This window comes from Rana temporaria, chromosome 8, assembly GCF_905171775.1.
Source record: "Rana temporaria chromosome 8, aRanTem1.1, whole genome shotgun sequence".
NCBI classification, from domain to species: Eukaryota; Metazoa; Chordata; class Amphibia; order Anura; family Ranidae; genus Rana; species Rana temporaria.
The window spans coordinates 159704663-159730222 of NC_053496.1; the positions used below are offsets into that span (position 1 = coordinate 159704663).

At 43.8% G+C, this 25560-nt stretch overlaps 1 protein-coding gene across 1 annotated transcript in view; it reads left to right on the top strand.

Moving 5' to 3' along the window:
- Positions 1-1735: 1735 nt before the first annotated feature.
- The window catches only part of LOC120910459, a 41758-nt gene continuing 17933 nt past the window's right edge, over positions 1736-25560 (top strand). Inside the window, exons 1-3 of the mRNA XM_040322217.1 lie at positions 1736-1766; positions 18048-18679; positions 22739-22858. Coding sequence (XP_040178151.1) covers positions 1736-1766; positions 18048-18679; positions 22739-22858 — 783 coding nt within the window. The remainder of the gene's footprint in view (positions 1767-18047; positions 18680-22738; positions 22859-25560) is intronic.

Consider the following 25560-nt stretch of genomic DNA (forward strand, 5'->3'; position numbering starts at 1 on the left):
CGGGATCTTCCCCTTTTATCTCTTTCACCCTAATTTAGGCTAACACAATTTTATATATTGCAAAGGGCGTATAGGACCCCACAATTTTTGTTTAATATTGGCTTAACAACCGACTCGGCTTACTCCAGATGTGGCAATCCAGGGTCATTGATACATTTACTATGGCGATGCCCGAAACTTCAGAGGTATTGGGCAACTTCAGAGGTATTTTGGGTACACTTAATGGGCTCTTAGATTTGAATGTTTCAGTGAATCCTTTAATATGTCTACTGGGCTATCTTGATAGCTCAGTGCTTAAACCACCAAGGTGGTTTACTGTTGCACGAGCACTCTTTGTGGATAGGAGACAAATTGCCATTAGGTGGACCTCTCCTCACCCTCCGACTATATTTGATTGGATATTTGATCTGAATAGATCCATCTCCTATGAGAGGCATGTTTTCTTTATGAGGAATGTATCTAAGAGGTTTGACACTATTTGGAAACCGTGGCTTGACCATATGGATACAGGACTGAGTTAGGAGTTACCTTTGCCAGAATATAGATGTATGGAAAAAGAAAAACAGTTTTTATTTAAAGGGCTAAAAGGATTGTGTATTAACTTGAGAGTGGAAGGAGTGGGAAAAGGGGTAGATTCAAATTGCCCCCCCCCCTTTTTTTTGCTTTGTGTATGTTCTTTTGTGTTTTGATTTCAAGGTTATGTTTGTGCATATGTTGTTGTGGTATAAAAAAAATAAAAAATAAAAATAAATAGTCATGAGTCATGCCAGCAGGGGCAGTCGGGTGGAAAATGGAGTCCATCTGTCAGTGGCCCTTGAGGGTGCCCCTAGTCTGGGGTGGGGATGACCTCAGGCCTAGAGCTTGGGTGTTGGAGGGACCCTCTACAACACACACAAAGGAATCCTATCCTGTGGGCACAGGAGCAAGTAAGATGACAGCAGTAGCAGGTCAGCACGTCCAGCAGTTCTCCTGAGAAGTCAGCCGGGTGGGCTGGTGAGTGTCAGTCTGGAGGACTGTGGAGAGAGTGTCAGTCTGGAAGACTGTGGAGAGAGTGCCAGTCTGAAGGATAGTGGGGAGAAGTCCCCCTTGCTCCTTAGGGGGTGCTCTACATATCCTACAGTTTACATCTACTTTAACTAAATGAACAATTGTGTTAGTGAAGAATATTATACATTTAACACTAGATGGCAGCAAAGTTGACAGTGAGAAGCTGTCAGCTGCTTAATGCACGCATCACATGACTTCCTGGCTGCCTATAAAAGCTGGGCAAGTGCTCAGAGGAATTGCTGGTTTGTCTTCAGCTTCCTGTTGTGTTCTGCTTCCTGTTTCCCTGTTGTGACTCGGATTGACCTTGACCATTCTGCTCTTCTCCTGCACCGACCTTTGGCTTGCCTACGGAATCCGCGTTGTCTCCAGTGTTTGACCCTCTGCCTGCGACCAGGACCTGTCTCCAGTGCTTGACCTCCTGCCTGTGACCCGGACCTGCCTCTTGTCTCCAGTCCTTGACCCTGGGCCTGTACCTGGATCTGCCTTTGGCCTCCTGTGTTTGATCCTCAGTCTGTTCTGGACTTTCTGTGGAACTCTTGTCCTGCTGGTCCTGCGACCCCCAGTCATCGCATAGCTGCCCTTCTCTACAGAGGACCTCTACGCAAGTCTTCCTTTCGTGGTAGCCTGTGCCTCTTCGTGCCAGCCTCTCCCTGTCTCACCTCCAGGGGGCAAAGTGCGCCTAGTCGCAATGGTGAACCGCTCTCGGCATCTTGGCCTTGGTAAGTACTCTCCTGACAGTTTGGTTATCTGTTCCCAAGCACACAACTTTCCTCCTCCTAGCCAGCCCTATGAGCTATACCTTCTGCATCTGGAGTCTGTTCTTGTGTTCCACAATTTGTCAAGGAATTCGGGATGGGTTATATATTAGATTTTTTTTTTTGTATCTTAACCTTTAAGAATTCAAAAGTAGAGGAAAGGATGGTAGGTGGTCGGTTTTTTTTTAAAACGAGTGCCCATTGAGAATTGAATTTTCCATGACAGAAGCAAACTCGTATTTAGTGATGGCAGGATGTTCAGGGTGAATGTGCGTCTGTGCAATGATGTCATTAATTGTAACAGAGGCAAGGGAGTGGAGCCAGCAGCAGAGAAAAACAGACCTTTTATGATCTGTATTTATTTAACCCACCATCCGTCTGTGATTCCATATCAGTTCATCCCTTTTTTACTTGTCACACTGCTATCGGCTGTGGGAGTGAAATACCGAAAAAAGAAGAGAGGACCTGTCTTCATTACGGGTAAGTGCAAACCATATAACCGCGTTTAAATATGAATGATTAAAGAGATGCTCTGCAGATTGTTATCTTATTTAAAGTGTTACTGTTTACATTCTTACGGGGTCAGTCCATCCAAAACGGATATTTTACTTTTTACGCAGTCCCAAATTACCTGTTTTTATAACTTTTGTCCCTCCTTAATTATCACACATTTTTGGTCCAAATTAAAGACCTCTACAGAAAGAAAATATTACTTTGTGTCTAACTATGGGCAAAGTAAAAAAAATGCCATATATGCTGTAGTCTGTTATAAATATAGAAGTTTGTATATAAAAAATATTTAAAGCACTATAAAGCCTGTATAGAAAAATAAAATAAACAAAAATAATTTAATTACATTTATATCAAATTTTGAAGTGTTCAAATTCCCCAAAAACATTTGTATAACGCAACGTTGAGCACATTGCTTAAATGTACCTTTGTGTGTTCATCTCACATACATTCTATAATAAATCTGTGATCTTTTCTTCACTTGACTCATCCTTTTTATGTAAATGTACTTAGATGTAAAGGAAATGTAATGTAAAATTGGAAGGGCCTCACCAGTGGCGTAACTAGAGACTTCAGGGCCCCGGTGCAAGAAATCATGAAGGACCCCCCCCCCCCCCGAAAAGCCTGATTTTGATACTTAATTTTTTCACACTGTACAACTCTGTTTCTGATTTCACTTGAGGGGGGGGGGGGGGTCTGCGGCGACAGTGATGGTGCTATCCTCTCCCACCACCACCTGTGCCTCTTACTAATCCCATCCCCCCACCACTGATCTCATCCCTACCTCTGTTGTAGAAGTAATAGGGGGATAGGGATGAGATCAGTGGTGGGATGAAATCAGTAAGAGGCACGGGTGGTGGTGGGAGAGGATGGCACCACCACTGCCAACCCCCCTCAAGTACCACCACTGCCAACTCCCTCAAGTATCACCGCTAGCACGTATCACCGCTACCACCCCCTCAAGTACCACTGCAGCCACCCCCCTCAAGTACCAGTGGTGGTACTTGATGGGGAGGTGGTAGCGGTGGTACTTGAGGGGTGTGGCAGCGGTGGTACTTGAGGGGGGTGGCAGCAGTGGTACTTGAGGGGGGTGGCAGCAGTGGTACTTGAGGGGGGGTGGCAGCAGTGGTACTTGAGGGGGGTGGCAGCAGTGGTACTTGAGGGGGGTGGCAGCAGTGGTACTTGAGGGGGGGTGGCAGCAGTGGTACTTGAGGGGGGTGGCAGCAGTGGTACTTGAGGGGGGGTGGCTGCAGTGCTACTTGAGGGGGGTGGCTGCGGTGCTACTTGAGGGGGGGTGGCTGCGGTGCTATTTGAGGGGGGGTGGCTGCGGTGCTATTTGAGGGGGGTGGCTGCGGTGGTGGTGCCATCCTCTCCCACCACCACATGTGCCTCTTACTGACCCCATCCCCCACCACTGATCTCATCCCTATCCCCCTATCCTATCACCTCTTTTGTAGAAGTAATGGGGGGATAGGGATGAGATCAGTGGTGGGGGGATGGGATCAGTAAGAGGCACAGCCAGGTGGTGGAGGAGGATGGTATCAATTGCTGAGCTGAGTGATCTCTGACTGTCACTTTTGATTGACTTACCGTCAGTTATCCCCCACTTTCTGTTCTGTGGCCTGCCCTGGGTCACTCTGTCCCCTTCACTGTGCGGCTGTGCTGTGCCTTCTCCCGCCAGGATGCCTTGCCTCATGCCTGGGACACCGGGTGGGTACACGCGCGCACGCTGCTGCAGAGTCCGCCCCGCCTCCCTACATCTGTCTGTGTCTCTGGATAGGCGGAGGCAGGGGCGGGGACGGTCCACAATCTCAGTCAGTGTGAGACGCTGCCTCAGCCTCTGCATTGTTTTTCTCAGGCTCGCGGCTGAACGAACAGCATGCAGTGCGCACCGCATCAGCCAATAAACAGTGTGACAGTCAGGTGGGCCCCCCCGGACTTACAGGGCCCGGTCGCAGCTGCGACTGTTGCGACTATGAAAATTCCGCCACTGGGCCTCACCATCTATAACACCTACCCATTATAGAAAGGTATGTCCTCCGGTGATTACTTTAAAGCGTTCTGGCCACAATTTCACTTTTTAAATATAAATTCCCCTGTAATACACAAGCTTAATGTATTCTAGTAAAGTTAGTCTGTAAACTAAGGTCCGTTTTGTTAGGTTGTTACAGCATTTAGACACTTTATAAAATAGAAATTGACTGGGGCCATCTTAAGTGTGGGCATCATGAAGCCAGACTGTATGACTTCCTGGATTTCAGCCTTGCAGATCTTGCACATGCTCAGTGCTGCGCAAGCAGTGTAATAGGTTTCAGATCAGGTTTCAGCACCTGTACTGTCCAAGTCACATGATTCTTCGAGACTGGGGAGTGCACAGACTCCTGGAAAGTTACACCCACTACATTCCCAGGAGTCTGTGCGGTGTAGGTTAGGAAGCTTAAGCACCTAGGTGCAGGAAGTGGGAAGATTAACTATTCTGCCTAGCAACAACACTTTGAAGGCATCTAAAAAAAATATTTTTTTTCTTAAAGGACTAATGACATTTTTTTAAAACTACTGATGTAATGTTATATTTATGGGTGGAACTCCACTTTAAATACAGGATCCCCCTCTTTTCCTTTCACCTTCCCGTTACAGAAAGGTAATAATGATCCAATAGTCCACAACTTCTTTTATCACTTGAATTGATCAGGATTTGGTCTTATTATTTTGTGGTGAAAGTGCAAATTTAAACTACTGTATATACTCGAGTATAACCCGAGTTTTTCAGCACATTTTTTGGTGCTGAAAATGCCCCCCTCGCCTTATACTCGAGTCACCTTTTTGCGCCTGATCTCCCGGATTTTGGGGACCTGGTACCGGCTGACCGTAGGTCCCCTGGACCTTGGCACGCATATAGCCCCACTCTTCCTCTACAAGTGTGCAAAGTTTGTTGTCTGGGGAACCTACGGTTGGGGAGCACCGATTTTTCTAAATTGGGCACCCCTTCTATATACTCCCAAGTTAAACGTAAGTCTAGTCATGGCAAAAGTGAGGCATGGGCACAGTGAGGCATGGGCACAGTGAGGCATGGGCACAGTGAGGCATGGACAAAGTGAGGCATGCACATGGACACAGTGAGGCAAAGTGAGGCACAGTGAGGCATGCAGATGGACACCCTAGGCTTATATTCGAGTCAATACGTTTCCCATTTTTTGGTGGTAAAATTAGGTGCCTCGGCTTATATTTGTGTCGGCTTATACTCGAGTATATACGGTATATAAGTAGTAAAAATACATTTATTTAAAGTCATGAATACCTATAGACCTATGTTGCTTATAGAACTATGTTTATCCCAAGCATTTTTACAATTCCTATAATATTAACTGACACACTACGTCTGCTGGAAATCTAGTCCAAGCATCCACTACTCCGTCAGTAAAATAATACTTCATACGCTAGTAGAATATTGTTTGAAATGTTTCATTTAACCACTTCAGTACCAGGCACTTTCCCCTCTTCCTGCCCAGGACAATTTTCAGCTTTCAGCGCTTTCGCACTTTAAATGTCAATTGTGCGGTCATGCATCACTGTACCCAAACTACATTTTTATCATTTTATTCCCACAAATTTACCTTTCTTTTGGTGGTATTTGGGGGGAAAAAAAGTTTTTCTTTGTTTCTGTTATTAAGTTTAGTTTTCTCCTGCACTAATGGGCACTGATGGGGTGGGACTTATAAGGTGGTACCGATATGTAGAATTGATGGTCACTGATAGGCGGGACTAATGCAGCACTGTTGGCCACCGATAGGCTACACTGATATGCAGCCCTGATGGGCACTGATAGACAGCACCGATGGTCACTGACAAGCACTGATAGGCAGCACTAATGGGCACTGATAGATGGCACTGGATGGGCAGCACTGATGAGGAGCTACTGACAGGCATTACTGATTGGAATCTGAAGGGCACTTCCTGGTTCACGCTGAGATCAGCTGTGACTGGTCACAGCTGATCACGTGGTAAGGAGCCTGCGTCAGAGGCTCCTTACCATGATCACAGATGCGGTGTGTCAGAGTGCGTGCGTTGCGTGCCAGCATGTTATCCTGAAAGACGTCATATGACGTCCAGTCAGGATAACAGACACAACAGCTGACATCATGGAGCCCCGCACAAAGACCGGGAGGAGGCAAATCGTAATCCTATGTGTCAATGAGAGGCCACTGGCCATACCTTTCACATACTATATAAGGCAGGGGTCTCAAACTCAAATTACCTGAGGGCCACAAGACAAGTTTTCATATGCCATGGGGGGCCGCATGCAAACTTTCAAACTTCAAAAACAACAGTACTGGTGTCAGCGAGCGCATTATTACCACCAGCACTGGTGTCAGCGAGCGCATTATTACCACCAGCACTGGTGTCAGCGAGCGCATTATTACCACCAGCACTGGTGTAAGTCAGGGTTTGACAAATTTGCTTGGAATCTAGGAGCCAGCAAACGCACCCTGTCTCGACGAGCTTGCTCGCAGAAGCGAACACATACGTGAGCAGCGCCCGCATATGTAAACGGTGTTCAAACCACACATGTGAGGTATCGCCGCGATTGGTAGAGTGAGAGCAATAATTCTAGCTCCTCTGTAACTTAAAACATGCAACCTGTAGATTTTTTTAAACGCCTATGAAGATTTTAAAGGGTAAAAAAGTTTGTCGGCATTCCACAAGCGGACACAATTTTGAAGCGTGACATGTTGGGTATGAATTTACTCGGCGTAACATTATCTTTCATAATATTAAAAAAAAATGGGGATAACTTTACTGTTGTCTTATTTTTTAATTAAAAAAAGTGTATTTTTTTCCCAAAAAAGTGCGCTTGTAAGACCGCTGCGCAAATACGGCGTAGCAGAAAGTATTGCAACGATCGCTATTTTATTCTCTAGGGTGTTAGGATAAAAAATATATATAATGTTTGGGGGTTTTCTTTAGAGGGAAGAATATGGCAGTGAAAATAGTGTAAAATGACATTAGAATTGCTGTTTAACTTGTAATGCTTAACTTGTAATACCAACGGCCACCACCAGATGGCGCCAGCTCACACATCTGGTGGTAATAACTTGTAATACCAACGGCTCACCACCAGATGGCTCCAGCCCAAAAAAAAAAAAAAAAAAAAAAATTTTTTTTCTTTTTCTTTTTTGCTCCCCTCACTTCCACCCTGCCTGAGGGCCATTTATAACTGGTCCGCGGGCCGCAAATGGCCGCGGGCCGGTACTTTGAGACCACTGATATAAGGGAACAGTATTGTCACTTGGGTTGGGACACTGTTTAGGCTCTTACACATGTGTTTCTGGTACTCACGTTTGAGCTCTCCAACCCTGGATTTGGGCCCCAACGCACTGGCCATTGGGAAACAGTTTGTCTGGGACTGTCAAACCACTCTTTTTGTATTGCCTCTTAGTCAGAACCCCCTTTAGTGTAGGGATTAGGGGTAAAGTCACTGGTCCACTTTCTAATTACTGAGTGACGCACTATTTAGTAACTATTTCCATGTACTTCTTAAAGTGTTTATTACTTAATTTCCATTTGGGCTTTGTTTTGCTGTGTGTTGAACAAATCATTTGTTTCCCTTCAAGTGTCCCTTTGGTGTTTCAGAGGGTGTGACATTGCCTGTAAGGTCATTGACATCCGGCGCGAGGGGACGCAAACCTCAGCAGCTCCTTCAGGGGTAAGCACTATACAGGTGAAATTTGAAAAATTTGAATATCGTGCATAAGTTCATTTATTTCACTAATGCAACTTAAAAGGTGAAACTAATATATGAGATAGACACATTTAGCCAGATTCAGAGAGACTTAGGCTGGCGTATCAGTAGATACGCCAGCCTAAGTCTAAATGTGCGCCCGTGCTAATTTAAGCATATTCTGGTAACCAGATACGCTTAAATTAGGCTCAGATACGAGCGGCGTAAGTGTCTTACACCCTCGTATCCTAAAGTGTAATTTTTAGGCTGACCACTAGGTGGCGCTTCCATTGCGGTCGGCGTAGAATATGTAAATCAGTAGATACGCCTATTCACGAACGTACGCCCGGCCGACGCAGTACAGATACGCCGATTACGTAACGCATTAGTGGCCTAAAGTTATTCCATCAAATAGATGGAATAGTAATGTTAAGTATGGCCGCCGTTCCCGCGTCGAAATTCGAAAATTTTACGTCATTTGCGTAAGTCGTCCGTGAATAGGGATTTACGTTGTTTACGTCCACGTCGAAATCAATAGGCCCGTGCGGCGGACTTAGCCGCAGTGCACACTGGGAAATGTAGGTGCACGGCGCATGCCCAGTTGCAAAAAAACGTCAATCACGTCGGGTCAAGCCTAATTATCATAAAACACGCCCCCTCAGCCAAATTTGAATTAGGCGCCCTTACGCCCGCCCGCTTTAGGCTACGCCGCCGTAACTTAGCAGGCAAGTACATTGTGAATCATGTACTTGCCTTGCTAACTTACGGCGGCGTAGCCTAAATGCTTTAAGCTACGCCTCCGCAAGTATGCGCTCGCCATCCTGAATCTAGCTAGTTACATGCAAAGCAAGATAGTTCAAGCTGTGATTTGTCATAATTGTGATGATTATGGCTTACAGCTCATGAAAACCCCAAATCCACAATCTCAGAAAATTAAAATATTACATGCAATATTTTATAAAATCTGAATATATAAAGTATTAGCATGCCTACGCACCCAGTACTTGGTTTGGGCCCCTTTTGCAGCAATTATTGCCTCAATGCGGTGTGGCATAGAACTTATCAGCCTGTGGCACTGCTGAGGTGTTGTGGAAGACCAGGATGCTTCAATAGCGGCCTTCAGGTCTTGTATTGTTTGGTCTCACGTCTCTCATCTTTCTCTTGGCAATGCCTCATAGATTCTCTATGGGGTTCAGATCAGGCGAGTTTGCCGGCCAATCAAGCACAGTAATCCCACGGTCATTGAACCAGGTTTTGGTGCTTTTGGCAGTGTGGGCAGGTGCCAAATCCTGCTAGAAAATGAAGTCAGCATCTCCATAGAGCTCGTCTGTGGAAGGAAGCATGAATGCTCCAAAATCTCCCGGTAGACGACTGCGGTGACCCCGGACTTAATGAAGCACAGAGGACCAACCCCAGCAAATGACATGGCTCCCCAAATCATCACAGACTGTGGAAACTTCACACTGGACTTCAAGCATCTTGCAGTGTGTACCTCTCCATTCTTCCTCCATACTCCGGCTCCTTGGTTTCCAAATGAGATGCAAAATTTGTTCTCATCAGAAAAGAGGACTTTGGACCACTGAGCAACAGACCAGGTGTGTTTTTCTTTAGCCCAGGTAAGGCGCTTCTGACGTTGTTTGTTGTTCAGGACTGGCTGCGAAAAGAGGAATACGACATTTGATGTCCATGTCCAGGATCCGTCTGTGTGTGGTGCTCTTGATGCTCTGACTCCAGCCTCAGTCCACTCCTTGTGAAAGTCCCCAACACTTTTGAATGGCCTTTTCCTGACAATCCTCTCCAGGCTGCGGTCATCCCTGCTGCTTGTGCACCTTTTTCTTCCACACTTTTCCCTTCCACATAACTTTCTATTAATGTGCTTTGATACAAGACTTTGGGAACATCCAACTTCTTTTGCAATTACCCTTTGAGGCTTTCCCTCCTTATGGAGGGTGTCAATGATGGTTTTCTGCACAACTGTCAGGTCAGCAGTCTTTCCCATCATTGTGATTCTTACTGAACCAGACTGAGAGACCATTTAAAGGTTGAGGAACCCTTTGCAGGTGTTATGGCTTAATTAGCTGATTAGGGATACTTTGGGCCAGATCCACATATAATTGGATAGGCGCAGCGTATCAGAGATACGCTACGCCGCCGTATCTTACCTGGCTTTAAGTCAAATCCAGGAAGATTTTGCGCCGTAAGTTACGGCGGCGTAGTGTATTTCTGGCGGCGGAATTCAAATCGGCGGGTAGGGGGCGTGATTCATTTAAATGAAGCGCGTCCCCGCACCGATTGAACTGCGTATGCTCCGTTTTGAAATTTCCCGCCGTGCTTTGCGCGAAATGACGTCGCAACGACGTCATTTTTTGAACTTAGACGTGACTTACGTCCATCCCTATTAACGGACGACTTACGCAAAAAAAAAAAAATTCAAATTTCGACACGGGAACGACGGCCATACTTTAACATGGCAAGTCTATCTATACGCCGCAAAATAGCAGATTTAACTATACGCCGGAAAAAGCCGACTAGAGACAACGTAAGAAAATGCGACGACCGCGCGTACGTTTGTGGATCGTCGGAAAAAAATAATTTGCATACCCGACGCGGAAAACAACGCAAACTCCACCCAGCGGGCGCCGAAGTATTGCACCTACGATCCGAAGGCGTACGAAGCCGTACGCTTGTCGGATCGAACCCAGAAGCCGTCGTATCTTGTTTTGAGGATCCAAACTAAAGATACGACGTGGGTAATTTGAAAGCAAGCCGGCGTATCAGTAGATACGCCGGCGTGCTCGCTATGTGGATCTGCCCTTTGAGCCTAAAATATTGCACCTTTTCACAATATTAAAATTTTTCACATTTTCTGAGATTGTGGGTTTTCATGAGCAAATCACGGCTTGCTTTTTCAAGTTTCATCTGTATACAAATGATATTTCTAAAAGTGTATGGACAGCTTAACCTAAGGCTCCATTCACACCTGAGCGTATTAATTTACTGGCGTTTTTTTAAAGCATTTTTGCAGCTTTTTACAAGTTTTTTTTTTTTAATGCGTTTTAGAAGTGTATTACAAAAGTTTTTACAGCTTCAGGCATTTTTATTTTGCTAATTGAAAGCACTAGGGGAGGAGAGAAAATTAGGGGTGGAGAGCTGCTATTTTAGCAGAAAACACTCGTAAAAAACGCTCAAGTCAGGTGTTTTCTATTGAAGTCCATGGGGTCAAAATGCCTGTTATCTGTCAAAAAGAAGCTTATGTCGTTTTTTTGAGCTTCAGATGACAGAACCAGGGATTCCCTCACTTCCTGTTGTGGCTATGGAAGAGGAAGTGAAGGGAAATTTTCCCATTCTTCTCTTACTCTATCCAAAAAAAACAAACGTTTTGTCTTTGTTTCTACTTCAATGGTGAGCTGGGGAGTGCGACTGATTCCAAAGAAGGGCTTTAACCACTTAAGCCTCGGACCATTTTGTAGCTAAAGGACCAGGCCACTGTTTACGATTCGGCACTGCGTTGCTTTAACTGACAATTGCGCGGTGGTGCGACATGGCTCCCAAACAAAATTGGCGTCCTTTTTTTCCCACAAATAGAGCTTTCTTTTGGTGGTATTTGATCACCTCTGCGGTTTTTATTTTTTGTGCTATAAACAAAAATAGACCGACAATTTTGAAAAAAATGCAATATATTTTCATTTTTGCTATAATAAATATATAAAAAACATTTTTTTCCCTCAGTTTAGGCTGATACGTATTCTACATATTTTTGGATTGGTTTGCGCAAAAGTTATAGCGTTTACAAAATAGGGGATAGTTTTATGGCATTTTTATTAATATTTTTTTTTTACTAGTACTGGCGGCGATCAGCGATTTTTATCGTGACTGCGACATTATGGCGGACACAACGGACAATTTTGACACTATTTTGGCACCATTGTCATTTTTACAGCAATCAGTGCTATAAAAATAAAAATGTAGTATGAATGCCACGGAATAAAATAAGTCACGTGTGACGAAACATGTCGGGACGTGGCTACACAGCTGGTATTTGATTTGGTAAAGACTGTGAAACCGACGTGACAGGAGGGTGAGAAGCGGATCGCGTGTAAACCAGTGGACAATAGCAAGAGTGTGGGTGCTGGTTTCCATGACCTGGGACCTGTTGCAGTGCAGTGCGGTGGAGGTGGTGAGAAACATTGTTTGCAGTGTGTGCAGGCCCGCCGAGGCTATAGTTCACGAGCTGAAAGATAGACGAGAGGATCTTGAGGTTGCTGTGAATATTGCTTTTTATTTGGCTACTTTTGTGAGTTTTTTCATTGAGGATTTGTATGTGGTGTGTTATTAAACTACTTTTGCAATATTACACTATTGTGCAATTCTCTTTGATTTTCATATGGAGCCAATCTAATCACTGTGGTGCAATACGGAGGTTTATGATTTAATTGGAGAAGCCTACACTTGATTTGGAAAATCTTTTATGCTTTTTTGCCGAAACACGAGAGTGCTAGGCAAATCATTCTGGTGAGTGACCATTTTGATGGGTGGAGGATTCACGGAGCACGTTTGGTGTGGTGGAAGATCATTGAAGATTAGAAGATTATTTAACACTCATGAACTTTTTTAATTTAAATTTTTCACTTTCATTTATTCACGGGTTCCAACATACAGTATATTTCTTTTGGATATTTATCCATTTTTTGTCACTTTAGTTGTGTTTGTTTATCACACACATGAGCGCTGTTGAGTATTTATATATATATGGTGTTAAGAGTTATCACAGTAGTATTCATACTTATTATTTCTAGATTATTTTTGTTTAAAACAGCAGCTAGGAGATCTCTGATAGTCTACCTTTGGCGCAGCGGTGGTAATCAGGAGGGCGCACACACTTGAGTTACCATCTATTTTTGATATGTATATAGGTTTTGCAGGGAGGACAATGAAATGAATGAAAATAAATGCAAATAAGTATAAAAGTATAAAAGAATATCGATTACAGTGGCTGCCCCTACAAAAGAATAGAGTAGAATAATATATATATATATATATATATATATATATATATATATATATATATATATATATATATATATATATATATATATATATTATACTCTTCTAATATTTTTCTATTTGAGTTCATTCTATATGAGTTTCGAATTTCAGAAAATGGAAGATAGATAGAAGGTAAATAGAAGAAGCCAGGTCATATTCTATTGTATTTGATTACATTCTATTAAATTCCATTCTGTTCTTTACTATTCTTTGATTTTCATTCCATTGTTTTATTATTTTATATTCTATTTTATTGTATTCTTTTTTAGAAATCGATTTATATTTTTTAGATTTTGATTTAAATTTGCTTTAAATTTTCATTCGAATTCGTTTTAGAATAGAATTTGTTTTCGAATTCGATTGAAATATTATCGAATCCGGTCGAAATTTTTTTCGAATTCGACCGGGTTTTTCGAATTCGGTCGAAAATGAACGAATTCCGAAAACGAATACACATGTAACGAATCTAACTTAACGAAATTAATTAAATAATGAATTAAAACGAAACGAAACAAAACACATTTTTCCCTTTTTGCACATGCCTAGCGGTGGCCCTTAACCGCCCTAGCGGTATGATTATTTCAGATTTTAGGTGCTGAAAGCGGTACCATTATTTGCAAGGAAATTTGGCGTTTTATACTGTAGGCCTGTAATTTTTAGGAATAACTCACTTAAATCTGACCAAACAAGAGTCTAGTAGACATCTCGGGTATGACATTTTTTTAAAAACAAAATTATAAATTATAATATAATAAATAATTATAAATAATTATAACAAATAATAATATAATTATAATAAATTTATTCAATAATGTAATCAACTCAAAATCACTGAAATTTGCTCAGTTGCAGAATTGTCGCTGTCATTACTTTTATTTTTTTTATGACGAATTTCCCCACAAATCGCTATCGCTCAATTTTGCAAGTGATTATAATTTATTATTGCTGTTTTCTAGCTGCTCTAAAACAATTTTTGACAAAAAAGGGACACTTTTGGTTGCTATGGACAATCTAAAGTTTGCAGGCAGAAAGAACAGTTTTTATTATATAAAAGTGCATGTAGGGCACTGGGCAGACCACTAGGGACCACTAGGGACAAGGGGGGTGTGTATTTTTTACATACAGTACTGTAATCTATAAGATTACAGTATACTGTATGTAATGTGTTTGTTTACCTTTTTGAATTTGGCGCCGTTCTCCGCCCCCGTGCGTCGTAACGTCGCAGGGAACAGAGATCGGCGGCACACAGAGGCACTGTGTGAATCGAGCGAGCACCCGCTCGCTCACACAGCGCGGTGGCATCGCTGGATCCAGGGACAAGGTAAGTAAACACTGCCTGTGGATTCAGCGAGGCGAGCCCGAGTCTGACTCGGGGTTACCGATCGCAGCACGAAAATGTAACCCCGAGTCAGACTCGGGAATTCCGCCAGGGGGGTTAAAGGGTCACTAAAGGATTTTTTTTTTAGCTAAATAGCTTCCTTTACCTTACTGCAGTCCTGGTTTCATGTCCTCATTGTTCGTTTTTGCTCTAATCCTTCTCTGTTCTGAACACTTCCTGGTTGTCTGTTTCCTGATGAAAAAAGTCATGGGAGCTTTCTCTCTGTGGTCACTAATCAAGGAGGTGTGATTACTGTGTGTCTAAAACCCCTCAACACCAATCACTTTCGTTTTACAAACCATCACTGCCCTGTATTGGCTCTCTGTGTCTCTGTACATTACACAGCATGCAAAAACGAAACTGAAACTGTAGGTACATTATATGATTGATTTTTATATATTTTTAATCATTTTTAAAAGGAATCAGTTAACTATTATGTCTCTATACCTTGTAAGCAGTTAATGTTTCCTGCACTATAAAGAGCCTTCTGACACCCCCTCATAATCCACTTATCCTTACCATTTCTTTGCTCAAGTTAGCCAAAAATGTTCTGAGGTGGTTAAAAGATGCAAACAAAATAGTGAAACAGCATTGATACATTATGGAGCTTGGTGGTGTCCACTCGAACCCTGCTTTCCCAGGCACCAGCTCACAAGGGCTCTCTGGTAACGACAGGCCTGGATTTTGGTCTACCACAGCCATCTAAAAAACAAGAGATGGTCCAGGAAGCAAGTCTTCTTTAACATTGATTGGCCATATGGAGGGTTGGACATCTTGGTTGTGGTTGTAAACCCTCACATATACACCCAGTGAAGTGAATAGCCTCAGGTGATACACAGAGATGAAACAAATCCTCCTACATAGGTTTTACTTGTTTAAAGTGAAGTTCCAACCAAAAATTGAACTTTCGCTTTTCGGATTCCTCCCCAGCTCTGGTGTCACATTTGGCACCTTTCGGGGGGGGGGGGGGGGAGCAGATACCTCTGTAATCCAGGTATTTGCTCCTACTTCCGGGCATATCCGTGTCGATCTACTCCATGTCCGGCGTCTCCTCTGTTCCCACTGATGTCTTCTGGGAGACACACTGGTCCCAGAAGACAGCAGGGACCAGTGGGATCGTGCATGCACAGTAGGGAACCAGGAAGTGAGGCCCCAATGTTTCGCTTACTGATTCCCTTACCGAAGATGGCGGCATCTCGAGCCGAGTGACAGATCGACTTTGGGTGCCGGCATCGCGAGCGCCTTGGACAGGTAAGTGTCCATATTTTAAAATTCAGCAGCTGCAGTATTGGTAGCTGCTGACTTTTCATATTTTTTTTAGCTTTAACTACTTCTTTTCTCTACAACCTTTCAAAGTGATACAATCTTTATCTATCTGTGAGTTGTACAGAGAAGGAAGTGGATAACTGCAGTTACAGCTCTGCCCGATTGGAGGGGCATGAAAGGGGCATGCAGAGCTGTATTCTGAAGAGACAAGCTGTGTGCTTATCTCCCTCCTCGACACAAATTTTAGCTCATGTTATCACGTGTCATAAAACTTCTCAGAAGTGACTCATGCTGATAACAGGGGAACAAAGCACCAGAGAGAAAAGACACTTAGAGCTTTGGGGAGGGACAAGTAAACACTACCGATATACAGTGCCTTGAAAAAGTATTCATACCCCTTGAAATTTTCCACATTTTGTCATGTACGTAAATGTATTTTTTTATTAAAGTTTTATGAACATACAGAACATACAGATCTTAAGTGCTTACAGTATATCATGGAGAGAAGGTTGAAAACAGTACATTTTGCAATGCAAACAAAAGTGTGACAAAAGCGACAAAGCCAGGGTACACCAATTCTTGCCCATATACCACACATGGAGCCCTAGCTGGAACCACCCACAGAATGAATAAACTTCAGGGTTCTCAGGAGCACAACAGGAGCCAAACCCCGACATGGTGTCTCCATGCACCCCAACTCTAGGCTGTTTCAGGTTCATCCAGCCATGTGCGCCATACCTTGTCATACTTCAGTGAGCAGCCTCTATGTGTATACAGTACGTATATTTACCACTTGCCGCCCGCCAATGACATATTGATGGCGGCAAAGTGGTTGTAGAATCCTGACTGGACGTCATATGACGTCCTCAGGATTCTGAGCCGCTGCGCGCCCCCGGGGGCGCGCATCGCGGCGATCATTGTTGCAGGGTGTCAGTCTGACACCCCGCAACACCGATCTCGGTAAAGAGTCTCTCACGGAGACTCTTTACCACGTGATCAGCCGTGTCCAACCACGGCTGATCACGATGTAAACAGGAAGAGCCGTTGATGGCTCTTCCTCACTCGCGTCTGACAGACGCGAGTAGAGGAGAGCCGATCGGCGGCTCTCCTGACAGGGGGGGTTCGCGCTGATTGTTTATCAGTGCAGCCCCCCCTCGGATCGCCACACTGGACCACCAGGGAAGCCCACCCTGGACCAGGGAAGGGCAAAAAAATAATAAAAAAGGGGCAAAAAAATAAAACATTTTTGGGAAAAAAAAAACATAAAAAAAAAAAGATGCCAATCAGTGCCCACAAATGGGCACTGATTGGCAACATGGGAAAATCAGTGCCACCCCACAGTGTCCATCAGTGCCACCCCACAGTGTCCATCAGTGCCACTCCACAGTGCCCATCCATGCCCAGTGCCCACCTATCAGTGCCCATCTGTGCCACTCCACAGTGCCCATCCATGCCCAGTGCCCACCTATCAGTGCCCATCTGTGCCACCCACCCATAAGTATCCATCAGTGCCACCCATAAGTGCCGCCCATGAGTGCCCATCTGTGCCACCTATGAGTGCCCAGTGCCGCCCATGAGTGCCCATCAGTGCCACCCATGAGTGCCCATCAGTGCCGCCTATGTGTGCCCATCAGTGCCGCATACCAGCGCCGCCAATCAGTGCCACCTCATCTGTGCCCGTCAGTACTACCTCATTGATGTCCATCAGTGCCATCTCATCAGTGCCGCCATATCAGTGCCCGTAATTGAAAGAGAAAACATACTTATTTACAAAAAAATTAACAGAAAAAAAATAAAAAGGTAATTTTTTTTTCAAAATTTTCAGTCTTTTTTTAGTTGTTGCGCAAAAAAAAAAAAAAAAAAAAAGGTGATCAACTACCACCAAAAGAAAGCTCTATTTGTGGGGAAAAAAGGACGCCAATTTTGTTTGGGTACAGTGTAGCATGACCGCGCAATTGCCATTCAAAGTGCGACAGTGCTGAAAGCTGAAAATTGGCTTGGGCGGGAAGGTGCGTAAGTGCCCTATATGGAAGTGGTTAAATAGCGGAAGGCTGTTGTTTACGTAAATGTATTTTATTGGGATTTTATGTGATAGACTAGCCCTGACCTAAATCCAATTGAGAATCTGTGGCAAGACTTGAAAATTGCTGTTCCCAGACGCTCTCCATCCAGTCTGACAGAAATTGAGTTAATTTCAAATTTCATGACGGGGGTTTACAATTACAACCACTTTAGGTTCAGTGTTGACTCTGTTTTGTTGCATTATTTCATTGTATCCATGTCTTACCAGGGGAATCTTTATTTTTTCAATTCTTCTCTCCTTCAGGTATGTTTTCAGAAGTGAATGAATTGAGTCGTAGACATGACTATGTTCAGTACACACCTCCTGGGTATGGCACCCGCCATGCTATTCCAATGTGGATTCATGCTACTGCACCGCCTGCTGACCATCTGCAAAATGACGACTCTCCTCCTCCTTCTTATGAATCAGTTGTTGATTTGCCAACATGTATGCCCTACCAGCCCCCTTCCCAAAGATTAACCCCAGCTACTGAACAAGAGAATATACACACAATAATGTCTGAATATGATGCACCCTGCGCTTATCAGATAAATAACAGCACGCCGACTGCTCAACAATGGAATAGACAGCAGCTTAATGATGAGCATAATATGCCCTCCACTTCTGAAATGATAAATACGCCCTCTACTGGTTATCATTGGGATGCACAAAGACTGACCACTCTATATACTACTCCCAACCCTTCTCAGAGAGCACATGTGCCATCCAGTGTACAACAGAGCAATACACAGACAGGATACCCAGAATACAATAATCCTACCCCATCTTTGTCTGGGAATAACAGCAATCGGACCTCTTTCCAGAATTTTAACTCATCCCAAGCATCTGCGAACTTCACACCAGTATATCCCAATGCAAAATCAAGACGTCTTGGGGTGAGTGATAATTAAGACATTATTGCATCATTTAATGATAGAAGTATTTCTTAATCTTAGGGGCATTTTCCAGGAACATTGCTTAAAGGGAATCTCTCCCGTTGCCCATTGATGGAAATGTAATATGATCACCAGGGGAAGATCCAGAGACTAGTCTTGGTAGGGGCACTGCCAGAAAAATAGTGGTTTTGCGTGAAATGTATTGGGGCAATGGCTGGTGTTGGCGCTTCCATAATCACAGCATCATGGTTGTTATAGTGTCAGGATGATTGAAGCTCATTATTTATATTATTACATTGTTATATAAGATTAAATGGTTCAACTCACCATAATGCAGAATCAGTGGGAGCCCTGAGCATGTCACTTTCCACGTCACCTGACACCAGATGCGGATTGTCACTTGCCACGTCACCTGCCTTCAGATTTGGACTGTCACTTGCCACGGCCCTGCCACAAATTTTGAATTGTCACTTGCCTGCCACCAGATCCAGATTGCCCCTTGCTACGTCGCCTGCCACCAGATGCAGATTGTCACTTGCCATGTCCCCTGCCACACGTTGTTGATTGTCACTTGCCATGTCACCTGCCACACATTGCGAATCGTCACTTGCCACTTCACCTGTCACCCATAGAGTGACATACTGACTGTTAAGACCTGCAGTGGTTATGGTACTGCGGCCTTCTTTCCATCCCTCAATCGCCGAGCATAAGTGATTATCGCTACCATAGGAGGTAGAGGGATAGTGGAGATGAATGCAGTTTCCAGGATGATTCTTCCCAATGGTTAGAATATTCCCCCAAACATGAGCCAAGACTTCATGAAGGGTGTACCAGGCATAGAACAAGTTACCTGCAGGCTTTGGTCCTCCTCTCCTCAGTGCCCCCACCTTGCAGTCGCTTTCACTTATCATCAAGCTTCCTCACGCCCCCACGCCCCTTCCTTGTTTAATACTGCTTTATTAACTCTCATTCCTGGAAACATTGTGACAAGGTCTCCTGAAAGCCCCCCGCACTGATATTCATCTACATCAAAGCTTCCCATTGCTTTCAGGTATTTAGACTCACAGCGGTTAGGAATCCTTCGGTTAAATTTAAAACAAGTTGGCTTTTTTTAACCGATGGATAAATAACCGATGGCGCCCACACACGATCGGTTTGGCCCGATGAAAATGATCCATCAGACCGTTCTCATCGGTTTAACCGATCGTGTGTACGCGGCCTTAGAGTGGCCTCAATGGGTATGTGCCACCCTATAAGCAGTAACCAGGATCATTTTAAAGTGGCCTGGATGGCCATGTGTAACCTCATAAGTTGTAGTCAGGTTAAATTTTTTAAGTGGCCTGGATGGCAACCATGGCACCCTAGCCCATGACAGCCATGGCACCCTAGCCCATGGCCTATGTGGCTTAGTAAAAAATATGACCCAGTCTGGAGGACAAAATAACATGTCCAAAAAGTAACAAAAATCACTGTGCTCAGGTACAATAAAATTCCATTCACGCAGGGGCGGCACGACTTTGGGGGAGCGACTCGGCAAGGTCGACCTGAAGACGACTTCAGAGGCGACTTGCAAAATGACTTCTATATAGAAGTCAATGCAAGTCGCCCCGAGTCGCCCCCAAAGTCATACAAGAACCTTTTTCTAAGTCTGAGCGACTTACGTCACTCCTATTAGAACGGTTCTATTGAACAGAATGGGACGTGACTTGTCAGGTGGCTGTCGCCCGTGTGTGTATGGGCTCTTACTGTGAGCAGTAACAGTCTTAACATGTATTTATTACTTTGGGTTTACATATGTTGAAGTTAATGGCTAAGTTCATCTTTGTTCACCTTTTTTTCCTAGATTCCAGCTCCCCTATGTACCAATATAGCATTAAAGTGGAGGTTCACCCAAAAAACTTTTTTTTTAACATTAGATTGAGGCTCGTTTTGTCAAGGGGAATCGGGTGTTTTTTTTTTACAATCAAAGCCGTACTTACCGTTTTAGAGATACATCTTCTCCGCCGCTTCCGGGTATGGGCTGCGGGACTGGGCGTTCCTATTTGATTGACAGGCTTCCGACAGGCTTCCGACGGTCGCATACATCGCGTCACGATTTTCCAAAAGTAGCCGAATGTCGGTGCGCAGGCGCCGTATAGAGCCGCACCGACGTTCGGCTTCTTTCGGCTACTTGTGACGCGATGTATGCGACCGTCGGAAGCCTGTCGGAAGACTGTCAATCAAATAGGAATGCCCAGTCCCGAAGACCCATACCTGGAAGCGGCGGGGAAGATCTATCTCTAAAACGGTAAGTACTGCTTCGATTAAAAAAAAAACACCCGATTCCCCTTGACAAAACGAGCATCAATCTAATGTTAAAAATTTTTTTCGGGTGAACTCCCGCTTTAATGTACTTCTTTTGCAAAAATAAAAAAGCTTTCCATTTATTCTACACATGCTTACCTCACTGTCCTCATGGCTGATTACCTCTGCCTTCCTGGACAGACTTTGGGTCATGACACAGGAAGGAGTTGACCAGTTGACCTCATTATCACACACCCTGCATCATCTACCCTCAGCTTGTCAACTCCTTATTGTGTCATGATGTAAAATCTGTCCAGGAAGTAAGGCAGAAGTAATGGAGCAGTGTTTTTAAACAGCTATGAGGACAGTAAGGTAAGCGTGTGTAGAATAAATGAAAAGCTTTTTTATTTTTGCAAAAGTAGTACATTAATGCTATATTGGTACACAGGGGAGCTAGAATTTAGAAAAAAAAGGTGAAATTAGCCTTTAACCAGTTCCCGACCCCCGCATGTACATATACGTCCACAATATGGCACGTACAGGCACATGGGCGTACATGTACGTCCTCGCCTATTAGCGGGTGGGGGGTCCGATCGGGACCCCCCCCGCTACATGCGGAGGTCGGGTCCGCTCGGGGAGCGATCCGGGACCACGGCGCGGCTATTTGTTTATAGCCGCTCCGTCGCGATCGCTCCCGGAGCTGAAGAACGGGGAGAGCCGTGTGTAAACACGGCTTCCCCTGTGCTTCACTGTGTCGGCGCATCGATCGCGTCATTCCCTTTATAGGGAAGACACGATCGATGACGTCATTCCTACAGCCACACCCCCCTACAGTTGTAAACACCATACTAGGTGCACCCTAACTCCTACAGCGCCACTGTGGTTAACTCCAAACTGCAACTGTCATTTTCACAATAAAGAATGCAATTTAAATGCATTTTTTGCTGTGAAAATGACAATGGTTCCCCATAAATGTGTCAAAATTGTCCGAAGTGTCCGCCATAATGTCGCAGTCACGAAAAAAATTGCTGATCGCCGCCATTAGTAGTAAAAAAAAAAAAAATAATAAAAATGCAATAAAACTATCCCCTATTTTGTAAACGCTATAAATTTTGCGCAAACCAATCGATAAACGCTTATTGCGATTTTTTTATACTTAAAAATAGGTAGGAAAAATACGTTATCGGCCTAAACTGAGGAAAAAAAATGTTTTTATATATGTTTTTGGGGGATATTTATTACAGCAAAAAGTAAAAAAATATTGCATTTTTTTCAAAATTGTCGCTCTCTATTTTTGTTTATAGCGCAAAAACTAAAAACCGCAGAATGTGATCAAATACCACCAAAAGAAAGCTCTATTTGTGGGGGGAAAAAGGACGCCAATTTTGTTTGGGAGCCACGTCGCACGACCGCGCAATTGTCTGTTAAAGCGACGCAGTCCCGAACTGTAAAAACACCTTGGGTCTTTAGGCTGCATATTGGTCCGGGGCTTAACTGGTTAATCTTAACATGTATTGATTACTTTGGTTTACATATATTGAGGTTAATCTTAACATGTATTGATTACTTTGGGTTTGCATATGTTTAGGGTAATTTTAACATATATTGATTACTTAGATCACAGTTTTATTAGTGCTACACTGCATTTATTAGTACACAATAACATGTACAATTATCATCGCTGCTGAAGTGATGAATTGCTTAACAACTGGTCATTGTAATATTATCATGGACTAGTATACAGTAAAAACACTCATTTTCTAACTTTGTACCTAGGTGTTGCTGATTTGCCTCAGCCTTGTGCAGTTATCACTGGCAGTTGTGTTGGTGATTTTTGGAGAGTATGGCCATTTAAAAACGATATCGTATGGCATTGTATTTATCGGCTATGTATTTGTAAGTACATCTGTTTATACACGTGTCTCTTGGTGAATATACTGCATGGCTGCTAAAAGTTTCTGCATGGTTTTAGTTCATCTCCAGACAAAACGTTCTTTTTTCATTTTCGATTAGAGTGGGGGAGCATTACAGCCTCCTAACATTGCTTTCTGTGGACCTCTTGGAAAAATGTTCTTTCCCCTCTTATCCCAATGACATGTCACCAGTACAAAAAGTTAAAGTGGTTGTAAACCTCAGACATAGAATTTGAACAAAGCATATCCCTCTATAGTGTGTACTTGTCTCAATCCAGAGCATCTCTCTGCTGCCTCCTTCCGTTGCTTTCTGCATGAGTCACTTCTGACAAATTTTCCTGACAACAGGAGAAAAATGGTAACGGGGGAAGGACCTCCAGCTAATTGATGTCCTCAGCTCTGTTCCTGTTTCCTGTGTGAGTCAGAGTGTGACTTCACCTCTCCACCCACTTTTTTTCTGAACTCTCAGACAAGCTTTATAAATTCTGGACTTTGAACGGATGTAGAGAAGAGAAGACTGCAGCTAAACAGGTACAACTAATTGAGGGGGATTTGTTTAATCTCTGTGCATCACCGGAAGCCAGTCTCTTCACTGGTTATATGCAAGGGTTTACAAACACTTTAACCACTTCCCAACCGCCACATGTATACTTCGGCAGAATGGCATGTACAGGCACATGGGCGTACCTGTACGTCCCTGCACGTCCCTGCCTAGACGTGGGTCAGGGGTCCTATCGGGACACCCCCCCGCTACATGCGGTGGTCGGATTTCCACGCGGAGCGATCTGGGACGACGGCGCGGCTATTCGTTTATAGCCGCTCCGTCGCGATCGCTCCCTGGAACTGAAGAACGGGGAGAGCCGTATGTAAACACGGCTTCCCCGTGCTTCACAGTGGCGGCGCATCGATCGGGTGATCCCTTATACAGGGAGACTCGATCGATGACGTCAGTCCTACAGCCACACCCCCCTACAGTTGTAAACACACACTAGGTGAACCCTAACTCCTACAGCGCCCCCTGTGGTTAACTCCCAAACTGCAACTGTCATCTTCACAATAAACAATGCAATTTAAATGCATTTTTTGCTGTGAAAATGACAATGGTCCCAAAAATGTGTCAAAATTGTCCGAAGTGTCCGCGATAATGTCGCAGTCACGAAAAAAATCACTGATCGCCGCCATTCGTAGTAAAAAATAAATAAATAATAAAACTATCCCCTATTTTGTAAACGCTATAAATTTTGCGCAAACCAATCGATAAACGCTTATTGCAATTTTTTTTACCAAAAATAGGTAGAAGAATACGTATCGGCCTAAACTGAGGAAAACATTTTTTTTATATATGTTTTTGGGGGATATTTATTATAGCAAAAAGTAAAAAATATAGCATTTTTTTCAAAATTGTCGCTCTATTTTTGTTGATAGCGCAAAAAATAAAAACCGCAGAGGTGATCAAATACCACCAAAAGAAAGCTCTATTTGTGGGGAAAAAAGGACGCCAATTTTGTTTGGTAGCCACGTCGCACGACTGCGCAATTGTCTGTTAAAGCGACGCAGTGCCGAATTGTAAAAACCCCTTGGGTCACTTAGCAGCATATTGGTCCGGTCCTTAAGTGGTTAAGAGACTGTTCGTAAGGGGTACAGACAGCAGTTATGCTCTTTTTAAGCAGAGTAGGAAAAGCAAGAATCCCTGTCGGTTTTTATTGATCTCTGGTTTCCTGTTGGAGGTTTCTGTCCATTTCCTGCTCAGGTGATAAGATTTTCACTCGGACAGGAAGTGAGGGAAAATCCAAGAAGGCCTTGTTCATTCCCCCGACTTGTTCACTCTTCGACTTAGTTGGGGTAGGCGGTACACTTTGGTGTGGGGTGGGTCAGCCATGTCTTATGACCTTTGATCTCTGGTAACCCGCCTTCTGACCTTTGACCTCTGGGGGAGGTCCCTGTTTCAATTCCTAAATCCTAGCCTTATTCTTCAAGGGAAAACCCTAACCCCAAGAGGAGGAGGTTTTTTACACTTCCCTGTCTATGGACAACTTTAGAGAATGTACTGTATACTGATTTTATAATTAGTTACTGTATATTTTATATACAATTAATATTGTTATGATATGTATGATATATAATATACTTCCTTCCTTCCTTCCTGCAGCCTATCTGCTTGTACACAGCTATAGGTTTTCCTCTGTCCAGTAGGTGGCACTGTGCCATTATACAGATGGAGTGAAGTTTGTTTGGACACTGCAACTGCTTGTTACCTTTGGTAGCCATCTTGCTGTGGAACCTTTCTATAATAGGGTATTTTCATCATTTAACAAAAAAGGAGAAAGAAAGGCGCACCAGCCTCGTGTACTACCGTTTGACAATTTATTAAATAAAAATGATATTAAAAACTATTCACAAGCAAATGGTGATAAAAGGCTTGTCTCAAACGATAAAGTAAAATACCCCTCGAACACACTCCAAAATGTAAGGGGAGGGGATTTCGAGGTACGTCACTGCTGGCTTACGCGTTTCGAGGCATCAAGGGCCTCTTCCTCAGAGCCCAGCAGAACAGATCCTTCCACTAGCACTGCTTAAATACAGATACACATATGCACAGGCACCACCCACCACAGGGGCTCTCCCAGGGGCCGTCCAGACTCCTCCCACCTTAACGCGTGGTCAATTACTAGGATACTATATGTT